The sequence below is a fragment of the Hakea prostrata genome, chromosome 4, assembly GCF_041222555.1.
Source record: "Hakea prostrata isolate BN-2017 chromosome 4, UWA_Hpros_2, whole genome shotgun sequence".
In the NCBI taxonomy this organism is placed as follows: Eukaryota; Viridiplantae; Streptophyta; class Magnoliopsida; order Proteales; family Proteaceae; genus Hakea; species Hakea prostrata.
In genome coordinates, this window is record NC_142603.1 from 7,420,406 (window position 1) to 7,440,735 (window position 20,330).

Genomic DNA, 20,330 nt, shown 5'->3' on the forward strand with positions numbered 1-20,330 from the left:
GTCTTAACCATGGTTTGCGCCTACATAAACCCAATCTCTTCATTGCATATTGTGGGCAATAAATACACTCCTTACACTTGCATTATTTGTTGCTTATTATTTTATAAAATTTATTTTTCTCTTTGAGTTTGTCTTTGTGTTGTATTGTAACTTTTGGCTCCTTGAAGAAACTAGAAGAACTATCTCATTTTCTAGTTAGATATTGATTTATCTTGGAGGTGATGGTGCGACAAACCCTTGGTAGTAAGGTGCATCAATTACCTTAAGACAACACTTAAGGTGTCATTTGTTAGTAGTTTATTTGATTGCAACATCAAGTTCTCTGCTTTGGTAAGGATTTTCAATTTTCAATCCTATTGCAATTCTATTATTGTATTTTTAAAATTTATAATACTATACTCAACAATTTTATTAAAGTTCAATCAATATTTCAATTAACAAAACTAGCTAAAATCAACTTTATGTTTAAAAACCAACTAAAATATTGATTTTTCCTCTCCTTTGGACATTTTTACCCCTACGCATAGCATACCAACACTAAGCAACCACCATCCTTTTCCGACAATTCCAACCCAAGAAACCCTTCCATCTACGTGTTCTTCTATTTTTTTTCTTTTTCTTTTTCTTTTTTTCATTGCTTTTATGGTTACTTAATATGATTCTAAGGGTAAAAATGTTCAACGGAGCGAAACAATTACGAGTTTTGTTAGTTTTGTAAACTCAAAGTTGGTTTTGACTAGTTTTGTTAATTGAAATATTGAATGACTAAAGGAAAATGTCTAAGCAAATCCCACTATGTTTATATTTAGAGAACTTTGTTTTAGGCTCAAGAAAATTTAGTATGGATGTTTATTAAATTTCTAGGTCGGTTTAAATATTAAAATGATATTGAAAAGAAAGAGAAAAAACAGAAAAAATAAATTAGCTGAATACCAAGTAAGAATCGGAGAAAAATTTTGGGAACAAAAAGATTTTTTTTTTGTTGCCAATCCCGGTTTCAAAGTTGGTTTTGCCCTGACTAATCAGGTGTTCAATCCGGGTCGCTGACCTAGCTGTGGTGGGTGAGTCTCCTAGCGGGAATTTTTTGCATCCACAAGGTTTGATACCGGAACCTTGCTTAAGCGGACCAAGCTGCTTACCACTTGGACCAACTCCGTTGGTGGGAACAAAAAGTTTTAAATTAAGTAAAAGACATAATATCTAACAAAATGTTTTAAACTAAGTAAAAGACATAATATCTAATGTATAACTTTGGTTATGTTTGGAAGGATGATGAGGTGGTCAAAATTGATGAGTAAGAGATTCTTCAGTGTGGTTCTTTTAGGTATGTTGGGTCACTCATAAATAAAACAAATGATATACAAGATGATGTTTCCTAAAAAATTAAAATCAGATAAACGAAATGAAGAGGTGCATTCAAGGTTTTTGTGTGATTAATGTATTTCTAGTAAGTTCCAAAGAAGGTTCTATAAGACCGTTGTAAAACCAATTATGCCGAACAATGCATAGGATTGGGCTATTAATAAATATTATATATATAACTCAATGTAACAAAAATAAGGGTGCTAAGATGGACGTATGGAAAAACTATGAAAAATAAGGTAAGAATCATAACATTATAGTTGGTTTGAGAGTAACTCCAATAAATGATAAACTACAAGAAAGTTGACTCAGGTGGCATATGACCACATTTGGTGAAAGCTCCTAAATATCCTTATACTGGAGAACTAGTTTAATCCAAATTACAGGAATTAGAAGAACTAGCCACGAACCTCACATAGCCTTAAAAGAAATGGTCCAAAAGGGTAAACATAGCTTAAACCTTGTACCTAGTAGACTAGTGTCACCTCAAACAACGTCAATTGCAAGGTAAGGACCAAGTAGTCAAACCCATTGAGTAGGAAAAGGACTTATTTGTTTAATTTATACTACTTTTAACCGACTAAATTACAATTCTGAAAAAAATCTGGAGACTATTGAAAAATAGTATGAGAAAATAAACCGTCCAAACAGAGGGTGGTTCATAGGGTTGGCGCAGTGTCTAAGCTGGTATAGATTTCTTGGTTCATAGACTACAAAAACAAATTGCGAATGGCCAAAACTCCTCAATTTACAAAGACCCGTGGATCCCCACACTACCTTATAGGAGAGGAAGAGCACCCCATCCCCTCTATGCTTCACATGTCTTGTTGCACCTGAATCTGTTTGCCATGCATTATTCCATTGTGACCATGCAAAATAACGTTGGAAGCAATGTCCACTCAGGCTGGACTCCTCTTCTTTCCTTGACAACCCTATACCCGAGTGGATTCAGTTCATAAATACAGAGTTTAAGTATTGTGCATGCCAAAGTCTTGTTGATATCACCTAAGAGTACGATGTGTTGGTGCATTTGGCTTGCCCGTAATGCAGCCACTTTTCAAGGCATTCCAAATTTTCAATTTATATCTCCCAAATTATCTCTAGATGTGCATATCAGGTCGTTGAACTACAGGCTCTCGGTTTTGAGTCTTTTAAGTGTTTTCAGGTTGAATCTTTGCTAGCAAAAATGGGCTTTGTGGAGAGGATGACGCTTTTCATTTATATTCTGATGGTGCATCAGACAAGGCTGACTACAGAGGGGTACAGGGTTGCATTCTAAGGAATCCACACGGAGGTTTTGTGGCTGCTCAAGCTATCAGAGACGACATCCACAATAGAATTAGAAGCCATCAGAGACAGCATCATTTTGACTATCTTGCTGGACATACTCAAGCTCTTGGTCTTCTCAGATTGCAAGGCAGCAATTTGGCCCTCAATGGCCACTCACAAACCATTGACTGGGCAAGTTGCAGATTGGTTACAGAGATCCATCGGTTAGGTATGAACTAATAAATGCAATATCCAAGAGGCTGAAATTCCAATATGAGCGCGAGAACGAAAATCCTCAAGACTATTTGGCTCCATTTGCAAATACGAAGTGATAGTTGCCGACTTAAGCATGTAAGATTTGAAAAAACTTTGACAGAGTTGTGCACCAAACCTCCTGATCGGCGCACTGAGCGTATACATGTTGACAAAAAATTGCAGCAGAATCAACTAAGAGTCCCAAGTCTAATCTCAATCATACATGGTTCTGAACATGGCATTCCAGCAAGGTCCAATCAGCTCTAAAAAATTCTGATCTGAATAAGATGGCCAGGATCTCGATGTGGAGTTACCCTCTTCAAAATGCTCAATCATGGGAAAGGGATTGTAGCTGCAACATCATTTGGGTTCCGTCTAATATTTGGTGCCTGTTTCGACCAACAGTTGAATATAATCCTTTGGAGTACCCAAGAATAGAACCAACTGATAATTTGAGAGAACATCAAGGCAACTGGTAATGCACAGGAAAGAAACAATGTAACTTTCTTAAGCCTGTCTGTCCATACATTTTTATGCTAGAAACAGAATCTATTAACGAAGGAGAAAATCTTAAATAAACAACATATTTCCACCTTATTTACAGGTACTAGAAGCATACAGAAACTCTGCAATTTTCCCTCTCTGTGATTGGCAAGAGCTCAACCGGGTTCATTCCATGGGTACCGAAAATCTATTTTATATTATTTAAAAATGGGGTGAACTGGTGTAAAGAGATGAAGAATTTTGGCTTGGTCACTGTGCAAGATGGATTGGAATATATACAAGGATATGGGGTGGGAAAGTAAAAAAGGGGGAGAAGTGCAGGGAACAGTCCCACCCTTGACACCCCTACCAGAAGATGCAAAGTAGCATGGTTTCCAAAAGGAAACAAAAAACTCTCTGCGAGGTACAGATGATGGAAACAACCTTGAGCAGAAAAAGGTGCTGAAACTTCTAACCAATAGACCTAGATAATGAGTAGACCTATGCTTTGACCCCAAAAAGTGTCGCGACGGGGGAGATATGCTAATCAATCAACTGGTTAGTCTCAAGTATCATCAGGACAAGTCAAATGATCCCTGCCCTTCACTGATGGCATATAGTAGTTTCTTATACATAATTTCCTGTGGTCAAGGAGAAAAGCATTGTCAACACAATATCCAAGAAAAATGAAAAGAGCAGCAAATATAACTACCACTCTTGGAAGTCTGATCCAACTACTCGTCTATATTATTAGAGTGACAGTGGTACCTTGCTAGAATAGGGAGGAAGCTTGAGATAATTAGCACAAGTCATGACACTTGGAAGGTCATCATCCACTGATTCAGAAACAGCCCCATTTGGCGCAGAGTTCGTAGTGGTTGAAGAATGCTGTAGTCAAATAGACAAATGAAACTTAGAAGCAAGTCATACGAACCAAACATCAACAGATAAGGTACTTGTAACAAACCTTTCTCACGATCGTCAACTTTGGATTCAGCACAGCCAGACCACCAGGTGGAAGCCTTGGAGCACCAGTTACGAACTGGCAGAATGCCCGTTGCTGCTCAGGTGTGAACTCTCCCATAATCTCAAGCAACTAAAGACATTCAGAAAAAAAGAGTTAGGGTAGAAAAACAGGGAGCAAAGCAAATCAAATTTTTTTCTTTTTCTGCAGGGCCAGAGAAGATACATACATAAATGATAGCAGGACTCTTAGCAGTGTATCCATGATCGAATTTTAGATGATCAACCAGTGTAGATGCCTGCATCCAACAGGAAGTCCCTTAAAGTTCACAATGGGCAACAAAAATTACCAGCATAACTAATTGGAGAAGAACCCAAAAAAATAAATATATAAATAAAAAATAGAAGGTAACACTTTTTTGGGTAGGAAAAAAAGAAGGCAAAAATTACCTCCCATAATTCTCTCCGCCCACAGAGTAAGTAGTCCAATTCACTAGGAGAAAATATTTGCAATGATGAGATGTCAAAGACCTGATTCTCATACAACACAAGAGTTAACTTCAGTTCATTATGCAAAACATAACACAGAAAGCAGAACCAAACAAGAGATGAGTATACAACAGCGGGGGAGGAAGAACATGACATAGGACGCCACTGAGTAATCATTGGAATGTCATAACTTCATAGAAACAAGAAATAGAATGCTGAGTAAAGCAACAAATCAAGGATTGTAAAGAGGGGAGAGAGAGAGAGAGAGAGAGAGAGAGAAGCTTGCCTGACTAAATCCTGCTCTAAATGCCTCTATTTGCCGTATAATTCCTGTCTTGACAGTTGCATCAGTGACTAAAGAAATGTATTCCTCCAAGTTATTGATATCAACCTGACGTTTCATTTAACCCAAAAAACAGGTAAATGAGCAGCACAATATCCGAGGAAAAGAAATACAACATAAATGAGTAACACAGTATCCAAGAAAAAACATCTGTACTGATTAAGCCAAAGAAACACTCAAAGAAACTACCATTTCATTTTCTGCTCCAGGTTTTAAAACATAATCAGGATAGCCAGGAAGTGTGAAATCCAAACAGAGATCTTCTATAGGCGCACCGCGGAAGCGTAAAGCAGCTACTGCATTGTGATTACTACCACCCATTGCATCCAGATAGTTTTTACGGCAAACAATAACTTGTAATTCTTGCAGGATCTTTCCAAATTCAGCATCAAATGAAAGAATATCATGCAAATCAAGCTCCTGTAATATGTGTAGTATGAGTTAAAACAACTTGAGAACAAATTTAATATTACGAACATCCAAGAAAAAACAAATAAAGAAAGACTTGGACCATCATTAATCAAGAAACAGTGAAAATCTGAAGTATTGGACATACCTGACCAAGTACAAGCTTATAAAAGGCAGTCGACAATGGAAGATCTAAAAGTCGACCATCCTGTAGAGCTTTCGCCATCACTCGTCCACCAAGCCGGAAATACTCAATCACTTTAGAAAACTGGCTACCATCGGAAGCATCTGCACTTGGTGGCCAAGGGCGAGGGAACAACCCAAGAGGAGCTTGCACAACATCTCTGCCATCCACTGTAGAATCCAGCCCAGGTTTCTTTGCATCTGAAGTATCTTCAGTTTTACTGGCTTTCTGGTTGTCTCCATCAACTTCCATTGTGGCTTTCTCCGACAAGGAATTTGACCTCCACATTCCCAAACTAACCTTCTGAAGGTCATGACTCAAAAGGGTGTAGAACTCCAGTGTAGGACCTAATCCTGTCCCAACCTCACCAAAATACTCTACTTCTAGAACGGCTTTTTGACTGGAATACATCTCCATAACTTTTGCAGCAGAATCCAAAATCCGATTTCTGGAAACACGAACCTTTTGACGCTGTAGTCTCCCAACACGAACCTCTCTTTCACTAGTTGAGCCAGGGCCATCAGCACCCTGTTGCTGTTGCAATCGATGCAATGCCCGAGACAATCCAAAGGCGGTTGAATAGAAATACTGTCTCCTAGTCTCAAAAGGAAACAAAAATGGGCATGCCTTTGTTAATTGGTAACACCATGAAGGGAGACTCCCACTGCACAACGCAAGGGCATCCTGGATCTGCCTAGCCAATTTTGGAGTGAGTTTGTTATTAATAAATTCTTCAGGTGGTACCTTTGCACCAGTTGTTTTCAGCTCATCCAGACTTGAAATTTTCCCCTCTGAGAAATCATCTGAAATAGACATGACTCGCAAACGGGGAGCAAGCTGATTCAGACCCTCCAAAACACGCAACAATGCCAATATGCTATAAGTAGGGTTACTTTTTTCAAGGTCACATGGAAGGTCATCTTTTAAGATGCTATCAAGAAGGGAAATTTGATGCCCCGAAGTTTCAGAGTTTGAGTTGGAAGCTGAACTTGCTTTGGCAGATTTTGGTGTAGTTGCAGTGGAACCTCCTGTCGTGGTCCTATCAATCTGGCTGTCTGCTTTCTGGTATGTGATGGTATATATATCATTCCACAACCTGCTTCCGTCACTAGGGAAAAAATCAGTCCCAGTATACCTCTCATCATCATCTTCATCAAGCACAAGTTGGCGTTGGACTGCCTGATATATGGTCAAGTGCCTGTTAAGTTGCTTTCCGCCTGCTATAAATACTAATTTGGCCGGATCATTCGAACCACCACTTACGGAAAATCCTCGGCGATCTCTGCCACCCCTGATACCTCTACCACCTGCTGATGCAAGCCCAGCCATAGCAGCTGCAGCAAATGACATTCCACCCTTCGAACTGAAGGAGCTGCCACTCCTAAACTCAGCTGGGTCCATGCCTCGTACTGTTGCAGCTCTATTGCTAGAACCAGAGGAAGGATTAGTTTGGCCATCACTAGTTGCAGGGGCAGCATTACCATCCTCAGCTGAATCTCCCAATTTCACATCATGAACCTTATCGGGCATGCACAAGGGAAGAGAATCATCTCTCAGCACCTGATGATGAATTGGTAATCTATCAGATAATCAATATCATTGAATCCATTTCAAATTTTTTACACAAACACCCCCATAGCAACAGTTAGATTCCCTTCAGAGAAACCAGTCTCAAAATTCACTTAGTAAGGGAACAGTTTTAAAATTCTCAAAGTAAGGAACTCCTATACATGACAGGTAACAGCTCAAAGCTTCTCCACATTTCTTAAACAAGGAACTCCTAAACATGGTACTACATCCATGACTCAAGCTGGACTCTTCATCATGGTCTGGAAACCTAATTGGATTCAGGTCAGTCTAAGGCAGTGTATCTACATCAGCCTTTGCATTACTGCCTTATGAAATGCAGCATTCTTGGCATATCAAAGTACCTCAAAATATTACCCAAAAAAAGTACCTTCAAATTCTCATTAGAAACAGTCGCACTAGAATTAAGCTGGCTTGATTAACTGATAAGTGCCACTCTACATGTAGGTGCAGACAAAAAGAAGGGAAGACAAGCCTAGTGACCCATTTTTCCTTACCTCCTTAGAAGTTTAAACAGGTTACAGTGTACTACTATTTAGTCTTCAGTTTTATTGTGTAGATATGGTTTCAGTTCTGGTTCTAAGTTTTCATAAGATTAAGATACTTGCCAGGATTTATTTTTCTACAAGTATGTAGCTAAATCGAGTACTACTTTCATGGTTGTCAAGGCAGCAAAGCAACCAAAGCGATTTGAACTCCACCTAGGCGATTAGGTGATCAAAGCAGAGCCTAAGCGGCAATAAGGTGATCAAAGCGGTTGGGTCAAAATTTTCAATTCAACTACTTTTACACTACTTTTCAATACAACTCTTTCTATAATAAGCTAAACAAATGTTGAATAGTCACATTCATCCAAAAAAACAAGCATTCAAAAATCATAATTATGAAAAATTATTCAAAAAAAGAACATAAACATAAGTTCATCTCATCAAACCATGGTTGTCAAAGCGTCCGCCTAGGCATTTACTGATTCATTGATTCTTGATGTTGAGTACGGCTCATACTTTACATTCTGTTGCTGACGGGCACGGGATCCCTGGCGGGGGTGTGGGGTCAGCGCCCCCGGAGCAAAAATAGGTTCTATGTCACTTTGGGCCTTGGAGTTCCTTTGCAGATTAGGCGTCAATTAAGCGGTTAAAAATAAAGCGGTTGGAAAACCGCTTAGGCACGCCTAGGCGGACGGTTTGACAACTATGCTACTTTGCATAGAGAGTCAAATAGAGACTTTAGTCTCCCTTTTCCAAGTATCAGCTTGAATACCTATTTCCTAATCAGTTGACGGTTACTCAACATGTTTAGAAATATAAATACAGCTGTAAAAACCAAAGGTATAAGCCACATATCAATAAAGCTATGCTTTAAAAAATTCTGACTTTGATAGATTCCAACTTCCACTTCAGATTCCTACTTATATTCCTTGTGCTCCAATTTCAGGTTTTTTATATTCATAGGTTTTATTGTCAACATAGTCCAGAATTCTGCTATAATTACATGCGCCCACTTTCTTTGCTTCTCAGGAACAGTCCAGTCATGCCTACTTGACCAGATTTCTACGCCATCCGCTCAATGCTTTTGAGTTATTCATTTTAATCAATAATCTCCTACTTATAAATATCATTTTTTATATTCAGAAGCTTGCTTCCTAATTTATTCTAGTTATTTACTACTACATTCCAATTATTCCTGTTAGCTGGAGATCCATTTTGCGCATCCTTTCTGAAGTCCTAACTATTGGATTTAGATGTAAAGTTTGCTAGTGCAACGTCTTTTGCTCATTGTTTCCCCAATAACTTCCAGCAACCCAAGGGAAGTAAAAGCCAAATGTAAAACCACCCTGCCTTTCAACAACTTGTTTCACTCCACAAGTAGATCATCCTTCATTATTATACTTCCCATGAGGTGCCATTTCATTTTCTCTTATTTTTGTGCATTATCCACTGGCAGCAGGGCATCAGTACTTTGTTCCAAAGCTAACAAAAGCTCCATTAGGGGCAAACAAGATAGATGGTGTAATAAGACTTCTCTTCAAGATTGTGAATCAAGCCCTGCCTCAATTTTAGAGGCATAGTTCAACAATAATAATAATATATCATTGCAAGAACAACCAATCGTTGCATCTTACCTCCTCATGTTCATCATCATCATCATCTGAGAGGTCATCCTCTTCAATCACCAATGCATCATCAATCTCAACTGGAGATACATCTAACTCTTCATCCTACACAAACACAAACTTATTACATGCAGAGCTACACTGGACACAATCTTTATGGTCAAAAACATAATAAATTCCAAAAGTCAGATATAATCACAGAATAAGCAATTAATACAAGGAACAAGCAACACAATGAATATGAATAACATGAATGCACCTAAAGGTAGTTCAGTCAATTTTCTTTTCAGGAGAAAAAATATATCATCTATTTCCAGCATATACCACCTTCACATGCTGCCAATAAAAATTAAAGAAAAACAACTGCCCTAAATTCTGCAAAGCTGCCTTTTTTCTTCTTGTGCTGTCACAGGGCAAAGAAGCAATGACTCAGAAAACACTAGAGATGCTCATGCTGTCCAAAATAGAAATATTTGAGACGGAAAACAGACATTTGCATAGGATAATGATCTGAAGCATTCCTTTTTTTGTGATATCAGTCCCTCTCCTCTCTCACCATCCCAGGTTATAGGACAAAGAATACTAATACAAGCACCTGGAATGTTTGCGTATAATCAAGTGCAAATATTTGAAAAGGAAGCAAGGGGTTATGTCTAATCAAAATAACTAAAAATTTTGAAGCAAGATGGCATGTGCCAACTTAAAGCATGACAGCGTGAAATAGGCTTGCAGATTTGTGAGGACAAAAATAAATCAAAAATCTGCACCCGGCAGGCGGGCACAACTGTTCCATCATATAAACTGGCAATCACAGAAAAGAATTGATGGGTGATCCTGTCAGCTTTTGGAAAGAACTTTGACCCATCTGGTGCCAACAGTGGTAATAGCATCCTTAAAATATTGGGCATATGAAAGAATACATTATATACAACATATACAATAACTTGTTGTGAATTTTATATTAATAATGTTTCGTCTATGATTCCTAACACATGAATTAACACACACACACACACACACACGGAGTGAGCAAAAAATTGTTTCGTCCTATGCATATTATATCCCACACCTCTAATTGAGACCCAAAATGCAGAAATCACAGTGAAGCTTATGTCAATTCAGATTAATAGAAGTTCTCCATCAAAAAAATAGAACAAATTACCTAGTAAGAGGAAAATGAAGAAGGGATCAATAAGACAATATTAAAATTAGAAAATCAATTGACCACAACACATTCACACAAAACCCACACAGTAAAGAACCCAAACATACACTTGTATCATGTTGCATCCATTTGTCATATCCCTAGAACTTCCAAGCACATGAACAAAAATTCAGAAAACAAACATACCTCAGAGCTAGAATCACCCCCTTGTGCTGGTTTCATCTGTGCATCTTTATATGAAGCCGCCCTTCTCCGAGCAGCGTTTCTTGTCTGAGGTCCTTTTGCCTCATCAAGGGCTGATTTAAGAACAGCTTTTCCCTTCCCTTTTGAAGAGGTAGCATTTCCCTCTTGTGGAGAATCCTTTCCAGCTGCACCTCCTATAGTCATGGAAGATCTAGATCGAGTAGAATGACGACGAGCAGAAGCAGGGCTAGACATGGATGGTGATGACACACCAGTCCCAGTGGGTGTGTTCCCTGGCTCAGGGTTCCCTGAAGAAGCTGAAGGTTTCTGACCAGATTCACCTCGCTGAACTCTCGGCCAAAGAAATTCTTCAATAGCTGCTAAACTTGCCAAAGGATCAATAAGTACAATGTTTGAAGAATAATCACGAAGAGATTTTTCTCCTTGAGCTCTGCACAGGCGCAGCTTAAATGGCTGAGACAATGCACTCAGTCCTGAGGAGAGACGTGAGCTTCCACAAGATGACCTCGATGAATGGCTAAGAACAACTGGAAACCGCTCCAAGGAGGATAAAGCATTTTGCAGCTTCTGTATCAAGACAGCAAGGGGAGCACCTTTTGCGTCATCATTGCCAACAGGAAGTGCAACTGCAACGAATGACTTAAATCTCCTAAGCGCTTGTTGCCGAAGCTTCTGTAAGTTAGCCTTTGATCCCCTCTCCTTAGAAGATGCCCCACAAGAAAAGAAACTCAGCAAAGCTGCAACAGCCCCGCTGCCAATGAACTCAAATGTGGATACGCCATCTCCTTTTCCCAGTTCAGTCAGCATTTCAGATATCAATTCAATTAGGTAATCTTCATTGTTGACAGAGATATCACTGAGATGAGTACCAGAAGCTTTTGTTTTGCCCTTGGCTTTCGTTTTCTGATCGTCAATGCCAGTATTTAACTTCATGCAAAGATTCTTCAACCGTAGAAGGTCATCCATCACTCCAACTTCAGCTGCTTCAGGGTTTGAAGGGAAATATTTATCCTTAAATGTTTTCGCACAAGCACTGACAGTCATGCGAAGACTAGAATTAACAGTAGGAATTTCTACTGAAGTTGGGGGAGAACCAACACCTCCAGGTACAACACTTTTTGACTCTTCCAACGGATTTCCATCTGCATTTGAGCCGCCACTGCGCCTTCGATAACGCCTGGAACGAGATGATGTACCAGGTGCAGGATCATTATCCTTGTCAACTGGAGATGCTTCGGCAGCAACCAGTCTTGATGAGTCAGTGATTATAAGTGTGTCTACAGCATGTACTACCCCTTCTCTGACAAACATCTTTGAGAAGGTCCCAGGAAGCTTTTCCATGAGAATCTCTGCTATCTGGAGGGCTGGAATCAGAACTTGTGGATCTTTCCAAGCTAAAACACCAGCTAAGAAACTAATAGGTTTGAACCGCAGTTTTTCATAATTAGTTGAACAGTTGGACATGAAAAAATCATGGAAGCGGATAACAGAAAATGCATTAACCAGAGTCATAGAAAACCAAATACCTTGATAAGTTGGTTACACTTAGTAAAGACTGAATCATGTCTGCTGTGCTGAAATACATCAATTTACCAATGACTGAAAGACATTTGTGGCGAACCGGACCATTGACACTGGATCCATATATCTGCTTCACAATAAAAAGATGGAGTGTCATCACTAATCAATCAATTGGATAAAGTAAGAGGATATACCAGCCAAGAGAACTTAAAAAACTAACCTGTATTAGAACAGGCAGAAGATCCATTCCAAATTGCTGCAGAAGTTCAGGTTGATCTTGCAATAACTTCTCACGAGCAGATATCTCAGGAACAGTTCCATTAGCATCTTCCTGCTTCCCGGAGCTGCTACCCATAGACTTCTTCCCAAGTGAACCTTTAACTAGAAAATTAGAGCAGATTGGAAGGGAAATGCTCCCCTGAGGCAGTGGCGGAAGAAGCTCATCCGCAAGGTTGACAATCTCAAAAATCTACAGCAAAATCAAAGCAAAAACATCAGACCATATGAGTCGATGCTCTTTTGGTTTCTTATCCTAAATTAAACCATAAATCCTATGCTTCTAACACTAAATTACAGCTTCCTTAAAATATAATTCTAAACTAAATCAAATAAATTTAAAATTATGAATTATTATAACAAAGAAAGTGTACCAAGAAGGAAATTCCTTGAAAGCAAAACATGTGATCGCTATAAGGTGAAGACCATGACCATCAATACTCAATAAGCATATTAAGAACACTGCAGCGACCACTAGATGACAAGACAAGAAAATAAGGATATCCAAGATATCAGTTCCGGCTGCATATTTTGTGGCCCAACATTCTCGGTGCCATCGGCATTGAAGCCAGGAAAAAGATAGGCATTACCCTTTCTAAGAGAGGTCCCCGATAAGGCTTACTTTGCATAAATAAGAAAAAGGACTTCTTATTTTAGATCTGAGTCCAATTTATTAATAGTTAATGTGTACATGACACCTCTACAGGCCCCTCTATCGGTTGCAACCTATCCTATTACCTCTTTAAGTTAGAGGTAAACAAGATTTTTTTTAAATATTTAGAACTGAATTGTCATCATGTCAACATCAGAAGCTGTTGGGGGTCTTCCATTATCAATCACAAATGTGATACGAAGCATTTATCTTCAACAGGAAAATAATGTGTTTTACTATTAAGGACAAAAAAATGTAAGGCTAAATTACTTGACACCAAGAGGGATATCAACAAGAACATTCCATATTTAAAAATTAAAAGGACCATGTTCTTCCCCTATCTATTCTGATCTAGGTATGTTAGAAATGCAAGAGAAAAGAAGAAAAAAGGGGGGGGGGGGGGGCAAAACATATCATTACTCTTGTATTATTATGTTCTTTATCCATTTCTTGCTGATGCAAGTCTGGCACCAAATTGGCCTTCTTCCCTTTGAATCAGCTTAGGATTGATAGATATGGGAATTGGGCCTTTGTTCAGCAGGTTTATACGTCATGGGGAAATTCTATGGGCCCATAAGTTCAGTGTTCAGGCCAAGTACGAAATAGCTTCTTATTTTAGTTTAATATGTCTAACCCAACTTAAGTTATAAGGGCAGATAATTCTTTTTATGTTTTATTTTAATTTAAGTTATGCTTGATTCAGTTTAGGATATGATAAGGAGTCCTTTTAAGTTTAGTTTTAAGAGTCCTATTTGAATTTGGACTAATATGTTGAGTACAACTAGGAAAGTCTGTTTCTACTTTCTAAGTCCTAATTTCAAGGCTATAAAAGCCCTGGGCATGTAACAGATGAGTGCTATGAAAACATAATTAATAAAGGGTGTGTTGCTGCCAAAGAGAAAGGTTAGTAGAGCTACTCTCAATATTAATCGACCTCCATGTAATTGAGTAGGCAACCTAGGCTTTATAGCTGAAGGATTCTCCTCCTGCAGTGCTTGTAGCCTGCCTCCACTTCTTTCCATATCCATCACACCCTATTGCAAGGCTTGTGGTTTAGGTAAGTAAACGGTTAGCACTTAACTCCATTCCCCTTCTCATATCACCCTCTTTACTTGTCTTGAATTTTAGCGCTATTCTAGAGACCCAAAATTCAACGTCAGACTTGCACCAATCTAACCATTAGATCTGTCCCAAACTTTAGGAATCTCATCCCCCCCCCCCAACCCTAGTGACCTTCCATCCCAATTTCACCCCCATCGGATGAAGGAAACCCTAAATTTTGATATTATCACCTTATTTTCCCTCCGACATCTCCTAAACCACCCATCCAACATCATTGAAACTTGAAAAGATTATTCTAAGGACCAAAATATAAGGTCCTTTAAAGTTTTATTCCATTCCCCTAAGTTCTCATCCAATCTCAAATCTACCCCACATCAATGAATTTATCAAACTCCCATGGGAAGTGTCAAAGTATCCTTCACAACCTAAATATCTTTTTACCGCTGTCCATCTATATCCCATCAAACAAATCAAACCGCAAGCAGGGAATCAGAACATAATTGTTAGGAACCAATTAGGGGACAACTACCCATACACCCTAACCCCAAAATTTCAAGGAACCCTTTCTTGGTCCCATATAACTTGGTTCTCTTAAAAGAACTTGGAAGAACTGGCCCTCATTCACTTGAGACTACATCACTTGCATTTCCAAATTGTCCAAAGAAAGCTCATAACCTTTTAGATGTACACCATGAGCATCAGTTAGCAGACATGGTGTAGCCTAGGTGCCAAGCCATAACTTTTATCATGTACCTTATCTACAAATGGTTATCAGAGTGAGTAGCAAAACATTCTCAATCCCACAAGGCTGGGAATAAACCTGTATCTCCAAATGGAACCTGAATGGATTCTTACAAAATCCCACTCTACTTACTTAGCCTAGCTAGGTAAGCTGGTTCTGTTGTCGTCTGAAGTCTACTGAGCCCTCCCTATATGCTATCCAATCAAATTAACACAGTGATATTAGCAGCAAACGCCAGTTGCCTTCCCTGCATCACAATCAACAGGTAGCATGCACTAACAGGTGACTTCAGTCCAAAGTGAGCTTTCTTTCTATACCCATAGTTGAACCTATTATATATGTGTATGATACTGGTATGCTACCTTCTTTGCTCACCACTATATCCCACATACCTCAGCTTGAAATTTTTCATATTTTAAATACTTGAAAAATTAACAAGATTCATGGGCAGCCCACCAACCAGATTTTGTAGATACTGCTCTCTTTCTAGGGATACACAAACAATAAGAGTGATTACTCTTTACTCCCAGTTCTTCGTAGAAATTTAAATAAGGCCCATAGCTATCGATGATGCCATCAGAACACCTAGGCATCTTATCTCCTTGGTTGCCTTAGACACATGGCCAACATCTTGTTTTTTTTTGAAACCAAAGAGAATATATAAACATATATAAAAGGAATAATACAATGATATTACAAAGCAAATTATAGTCTCATAAAAACTTTCCCACCAGCCTCCTCAGCCACAATGGCTTTGAGGCGTTCAGGGAACCCTCCCGGATCAAAAATCACCTCCTTACTATCATTTATCAGCCACCAGCCTCCTCAGCCACAATGGCCAACATCTTGTTGTTGCTTGCTTATTGACCTCTCCAATGCAATCATCTTGTTGCCTTGCCAACTATAAATTAGATTACTAGAAAAGGATTGCACTTCCTTCATAGTCTGGTAAGCAAAGCTTCACTATACTCTCTTCTAAATAGTTTCCACATTACAAGCTTGGTATTAACACTACAGTCTAATCATACACTGCCCATTCAACTGCAATATGGTCAACCACGCATTGCAAGCATATATTTCTTCTTAAAGTAAATAAATTCCAAAGATATTTACATAAACAAGAAGTCCCACTTAAAGGCAAGCCAGCTTCATGCATTTTGAAGGAAGTTATGAACTTCAATCATATAACAGTGGTTCATTTGATTAATAATATAAATATATGAATGTCAGAATGATCAACAAAAAGAAAACCAATTGGAACTTCAGAACATTACTTTTGTCCCATAAAAAGCATCATTAAAAATAATAGGTATGATGTATGTCACAGTGCTAAATATGTACAAATACATATGCAGAAACCAAGAAAAGATCTGCAGCAAACTATGACTTGCAAAACAAACACAGCATACCTGCTCTGGAGGTCTAGTCAATGCAGGTGAAATAGAAATGCTGGAAACTAAGCCCGAACCCGATAGGATATCTTTAAGTGTACTGCTGATCCCCAGGAGGAGGAGTGTTTTAGCTCCTAAAGGGGATCCACTTGCACATGTTGAAAGAAGACGAATTAAGCCCTGCAAGTGCATGACTTAGAGACTCAAATCCTTGGACTCGACAACTGTCAGCATATAGCTCAAAAAACATAAAGTTGTTAATACCGTGTAAGTAGATGTGCTCAGAGAAGCCTGACCACCTCCAGAGTTGCTGCTGGAAATAAGAGAGGCAGCTTGGGCAACCAGTCCATGGTTGCAAAGTTCATCTAATTTCTCAGGAGAAGATGCGAATGCCTCAGCAATTCGGGTTAAGCAAACAGAAGCATGTTCTAAAACCTGCAAATAAAATACAAAATCATGTAAGAAAGGTTAAATGAGACCAAGACAAACAGAGAATGGTGAAAGACAAAAATGTCACCTTTGAATCATGATATTGAAGAAGGTTAGTGAGCAGAGGAACTGCTTCCATTACATAATCAGCTGCATCTGAAGGGAGTTTCTTGCACATATTGGCAGCAGTTGACAATGCCACACGCTGAACCATTAAAATAAGTAGAACGGATTACACGTTAAGTGACAACAAAACTAACTTCCTATATCACTAACCAAACTAACTAGACAGAAAGTTATACTTAACAATTTACCTGGACTCCAGTGGAGAAAAAGTCAAGATATGATAACACTGCCATAAGTGCACCAGCTCGTAAACAGGCAGTTGGATGTTCTTGAGATATCTTTTTAAGGGCTTGCAGAGACTGCACATGTTATGATAGAAACAAGATAAGAACGTGAGCTTGAACAAAAAATACTCGCTAATGGCCCAGTCACATCACAAGGAACTGAAGAACTTAACCATGAATACTTGTAAAACCAAGTTTCATTTGGAACTTGGTCAAATTGATGCTCCTACTTTCAATTCCCTTCCTTTGTTTAATGGGCTAATTTTCTGGATAAGTTCGTGACCAAGCATGTATAGTAAGAAAAAAAAGTCTCAGAAGCGAAGTAAGCTATATAGGGCGAGGAAAGAATAATCACAACAGCAAACGAAAGAATGCAATGAGAATTAACCTGTTCTGCCAAGTCCATGTACTCGATGGTGAGCAGCCGTGCGCAGAAGCAGGAGACAGCGCCATAATGAACAACAGCAGCACAGGACGACGGAAGCACATCACAGAGATGGGTAAGAGCCCTGGCAGCAAGCAGCATGATGTCAGCATTGGTCTCGTGATTAAGCAGTCCCACAAGTACGGGCACAAACGAGTCAACGGAGAATGTGCTAAGCGATTCCTCGGTTCCAATAGAAAGCATTTCGCAGAGCTGAGTCAGGGCCTCAACCTGACGCCCTTCTTCCCCATCCGCTCGCAACCCAGATAATATCTTTTTCAATCGCCCACTCTGGTGAGAAGAGGATGTCGCCCCGACTGCGGACGAAGGCAATAAATCATCTAGCCCAGCACCGAGTTTCCGGAGCAGCCCTTGGAGAGCGCTGCTTGCAGACGTCAGATTCTGATGCAGAATCCCCACGCCGCCTTCACTGTCATCATCGTCAACCCCGCCACCACCATCGATACTCAAACCCAAGCTCCTCTCGAGGTCCCTCTCTCTATCCCTGTCCCTCTCTCTGTCCCTATCCCTATCCCTATCTCTATCCCTAACCCTAACTTCGGGCTCCTTCTCTTTACCTTTATCGGATTCTTTATCTCTATCCAAGCCCTGATTTTTTCCACGACGGCCACCAGATTCACGACGAGCAGCAGACCCAGACGATTCGGTGGTGGAATCCATACCTACAACTGATTCTTGAGACCGTGAATTCTGACGGGAACGGGTGGAAACTGTCGAAACGGATGGAACTGAAGATGATGATGCAGAAACACGAGCTCTCTTACTCGCACGGGTAGTTAGCTGAGATGAAGGGGCTGCTGAGGAGGCCTCCGCCCGCTTCCGACTCCGCGTTTCCATACAAAACTGCCTCAAAACGAAGAAGCCGCTCGCCGAAAGCGGCGATCAAACTTTCCAGGATCTACAAATTTCAGGCATATTTTGATTACCAGTTCCAAAATCCCCTTAATTCAAACAATGAATAAGAAAGAAGCTAGCTTTATCGAATCAAACCAATCAGGCAGTAACCAAAAAAACCCCCAAGAAAACAATAACGAAAACCCTAGAACCCCTGCAATGCACTATGAATCAATCCGCAGCTTTGCAAATTAAAAATTTTTGGTCTATGTCGCCTACAACCAACCATAACTATCACTGATACCAATAGAGTAGTAACAGAGCTTAAGCTTTCCTATTTAATTTATCAGATTTCGAGAGTGATCTCGTCGATGAATTCGGACAACCAATGTCCTCCTGTAAAGAACAGTTACCAGAATGGTTGGGAAACCCTAATAAAAAGGCTCGACCAGATTCTCTCCCTCGTTTCCACGGCGGTGAAGCCTTCTCCTCTCAGCCCCGTCACTTTCGGCGTATGCACTTGTGTGCCTTTCCATACAGCAGCATCTTCACCGTACAACCTCTTCACTATTGTATTGTAATAGAATAAAACCATTTATCAATAAACCATGTTTTTAATTGCAATTTGATGCCATCAAAAATAATTTAATCTGAAATGTTTAGGATGTAATATTCATAATAGTTTCTTATTGATGATTTTTTTAAATACAAAATTGCCATTAAATTATTTTTAAATAAGAAACGTTTCGAAAACCATTTAAATCATAAAGCAAATGCAGGTATGGATCACATATACGGTTATGTATAGTATACCAAACATCACGGAATGAAACATGGCAACACTATCTTCCATGTCAGTGGGGATACTACCTTTCGGTGTATGGGTTGGTTAAACAAAATGTTTCTTACAACTATTGTTTTTTTTTTTTTTTGGCAAACACATAAAAATAAATTCATTCATAGAAACAAGTCTGGGGAAATTCTCCCAGTAGGAACATAGTACAAATGATCAAGACACCGTGTTGGCTGCATCCACCAAACTTTAGACATACCCAAATAACGAACACCTCTAGCTAATAAATCGGGAAATATGTAATACTACACCTCTAGCACCTCTGCTCGCGAAATATGTAATACTACACAAGTTTCAAATCCCAACAAAAAGTTCTTAACAATTCCAATCCAAAGTACTAGAAGCACTATGTAAACTGGAAACCACAGCTTGACAATCAGAAAATAACTTGATATTCTTACAACCATTGTTATAAACGCAAGATTCCAATATCAAGCACAAAATAGTAAATACAAAAGAGTTGATGACATAAAAATATATCCAACGATACAGGACAACTAATGGGGGCATGGCTAACATAACATGCTTCTATCAATTCTGGAACCCAACAGTCTAACAGAGTTGCTATGTGAGTGAGATCTTGTTAATCCTTTTTTGGTGAGTATGGTTACACTAGTGATATCAAAAATACATTGGGCACCACTTCCACAACTTAAATGGTTAAGAAACAATTGCAAAGAACAAGACTTGGAGTCCTTAGCTTGTGCTCCAAAGTCATGGTAAGAAAACATGTTTCAGCAAGTTGGCAATGATGCAAAAGGCAGGATCACCGAGTACATGGAGATGTACCTTTAGATTCGACAGCATGGTTGCGGTACCTCAAGATTTTCAGACTAGTTCGCCATCAAACTATCGCAGATCTCCATAGTAGTCACGAAGAAGGCATTGAAGTGTTTTGATTAGGTCAGCAATGAAAAGCACATTATTGGAGAAGATCTTCAAGCCATTAA

The 20,330-nt window shown here is 39.2% G+C and overlaps 1 protein-coding gene across 1 annotated transcript; it reads right to left on the reverse strand.

Annotated features, from left to right (window-relative positions):
• Window positions 1–3,456: 3,456 nt before the first annotated feature.
• LOC149017534 (E3 ubiquitin-protein ligase UPL3-like) lies at window positions 3,457–19,069 on the reverse strand. The gene is made up of 17 exons (XM_089151857.1): window positions 17,637–19,069; window positions 17,213–17,323; window positions 16,987–17,103; window positions 16,734–16,904; window positions 16,488–16,649; window positions 12,567–12,815; window positions 12,352–12,473; window positions 10,808–12,239; window positions 9,466–9,561; window positions 5,721–7,316; window positions 5,354–5,584; window positions 5,108–5,212; window positions 4,783–4,863; window positions 4,563–4,631; window positions 4,337–4,465; window positions 4,138–4,257; window positions 3,457–4,010 (listed from the first exon to the last, which is right to left on the reverse strand). The coding sequence occupies exons 1-17, from the start codon at window positions 18,528–18,530 to the stop codon at window positions 3,945–3,947; spliced, it is 5,751 nt and encodes a 1,916-aa protein (XP_089007983.1). The 5' UTR covers window positions 18,531–19,069; the 3' UTR covers window positions 3,457–3,944.
• Between the last annotated feature and the right edge of the window lie 1,261 nt (window positions 19,070–20,330).

Bases quoted from the DNA above. Each gene is read 5' to 3' on its own strand.
- LOC149017534 (XM_089151857.1), bottom strand. From the start codon at position 18,530: ATGGAAACGCGGAGTCGGAAGCGGGCGGAGGCCTCCTCAGCAGCCCCT. The intron at 17,104-17,212 runs GTAAATTGTTAA...TTAATGGTTCAG, and splicing joins TTTTCTCCACTGGAGTCCAG to CGTGTGGCATTGTCAACTGC. The intron at 16,650-16,733 runs GTATTAACAACT...ATGCACTTGCAG, and splicing joins TGAGCACATCTACTTACACG to GGCTTAATTCGTCTTCTTTC.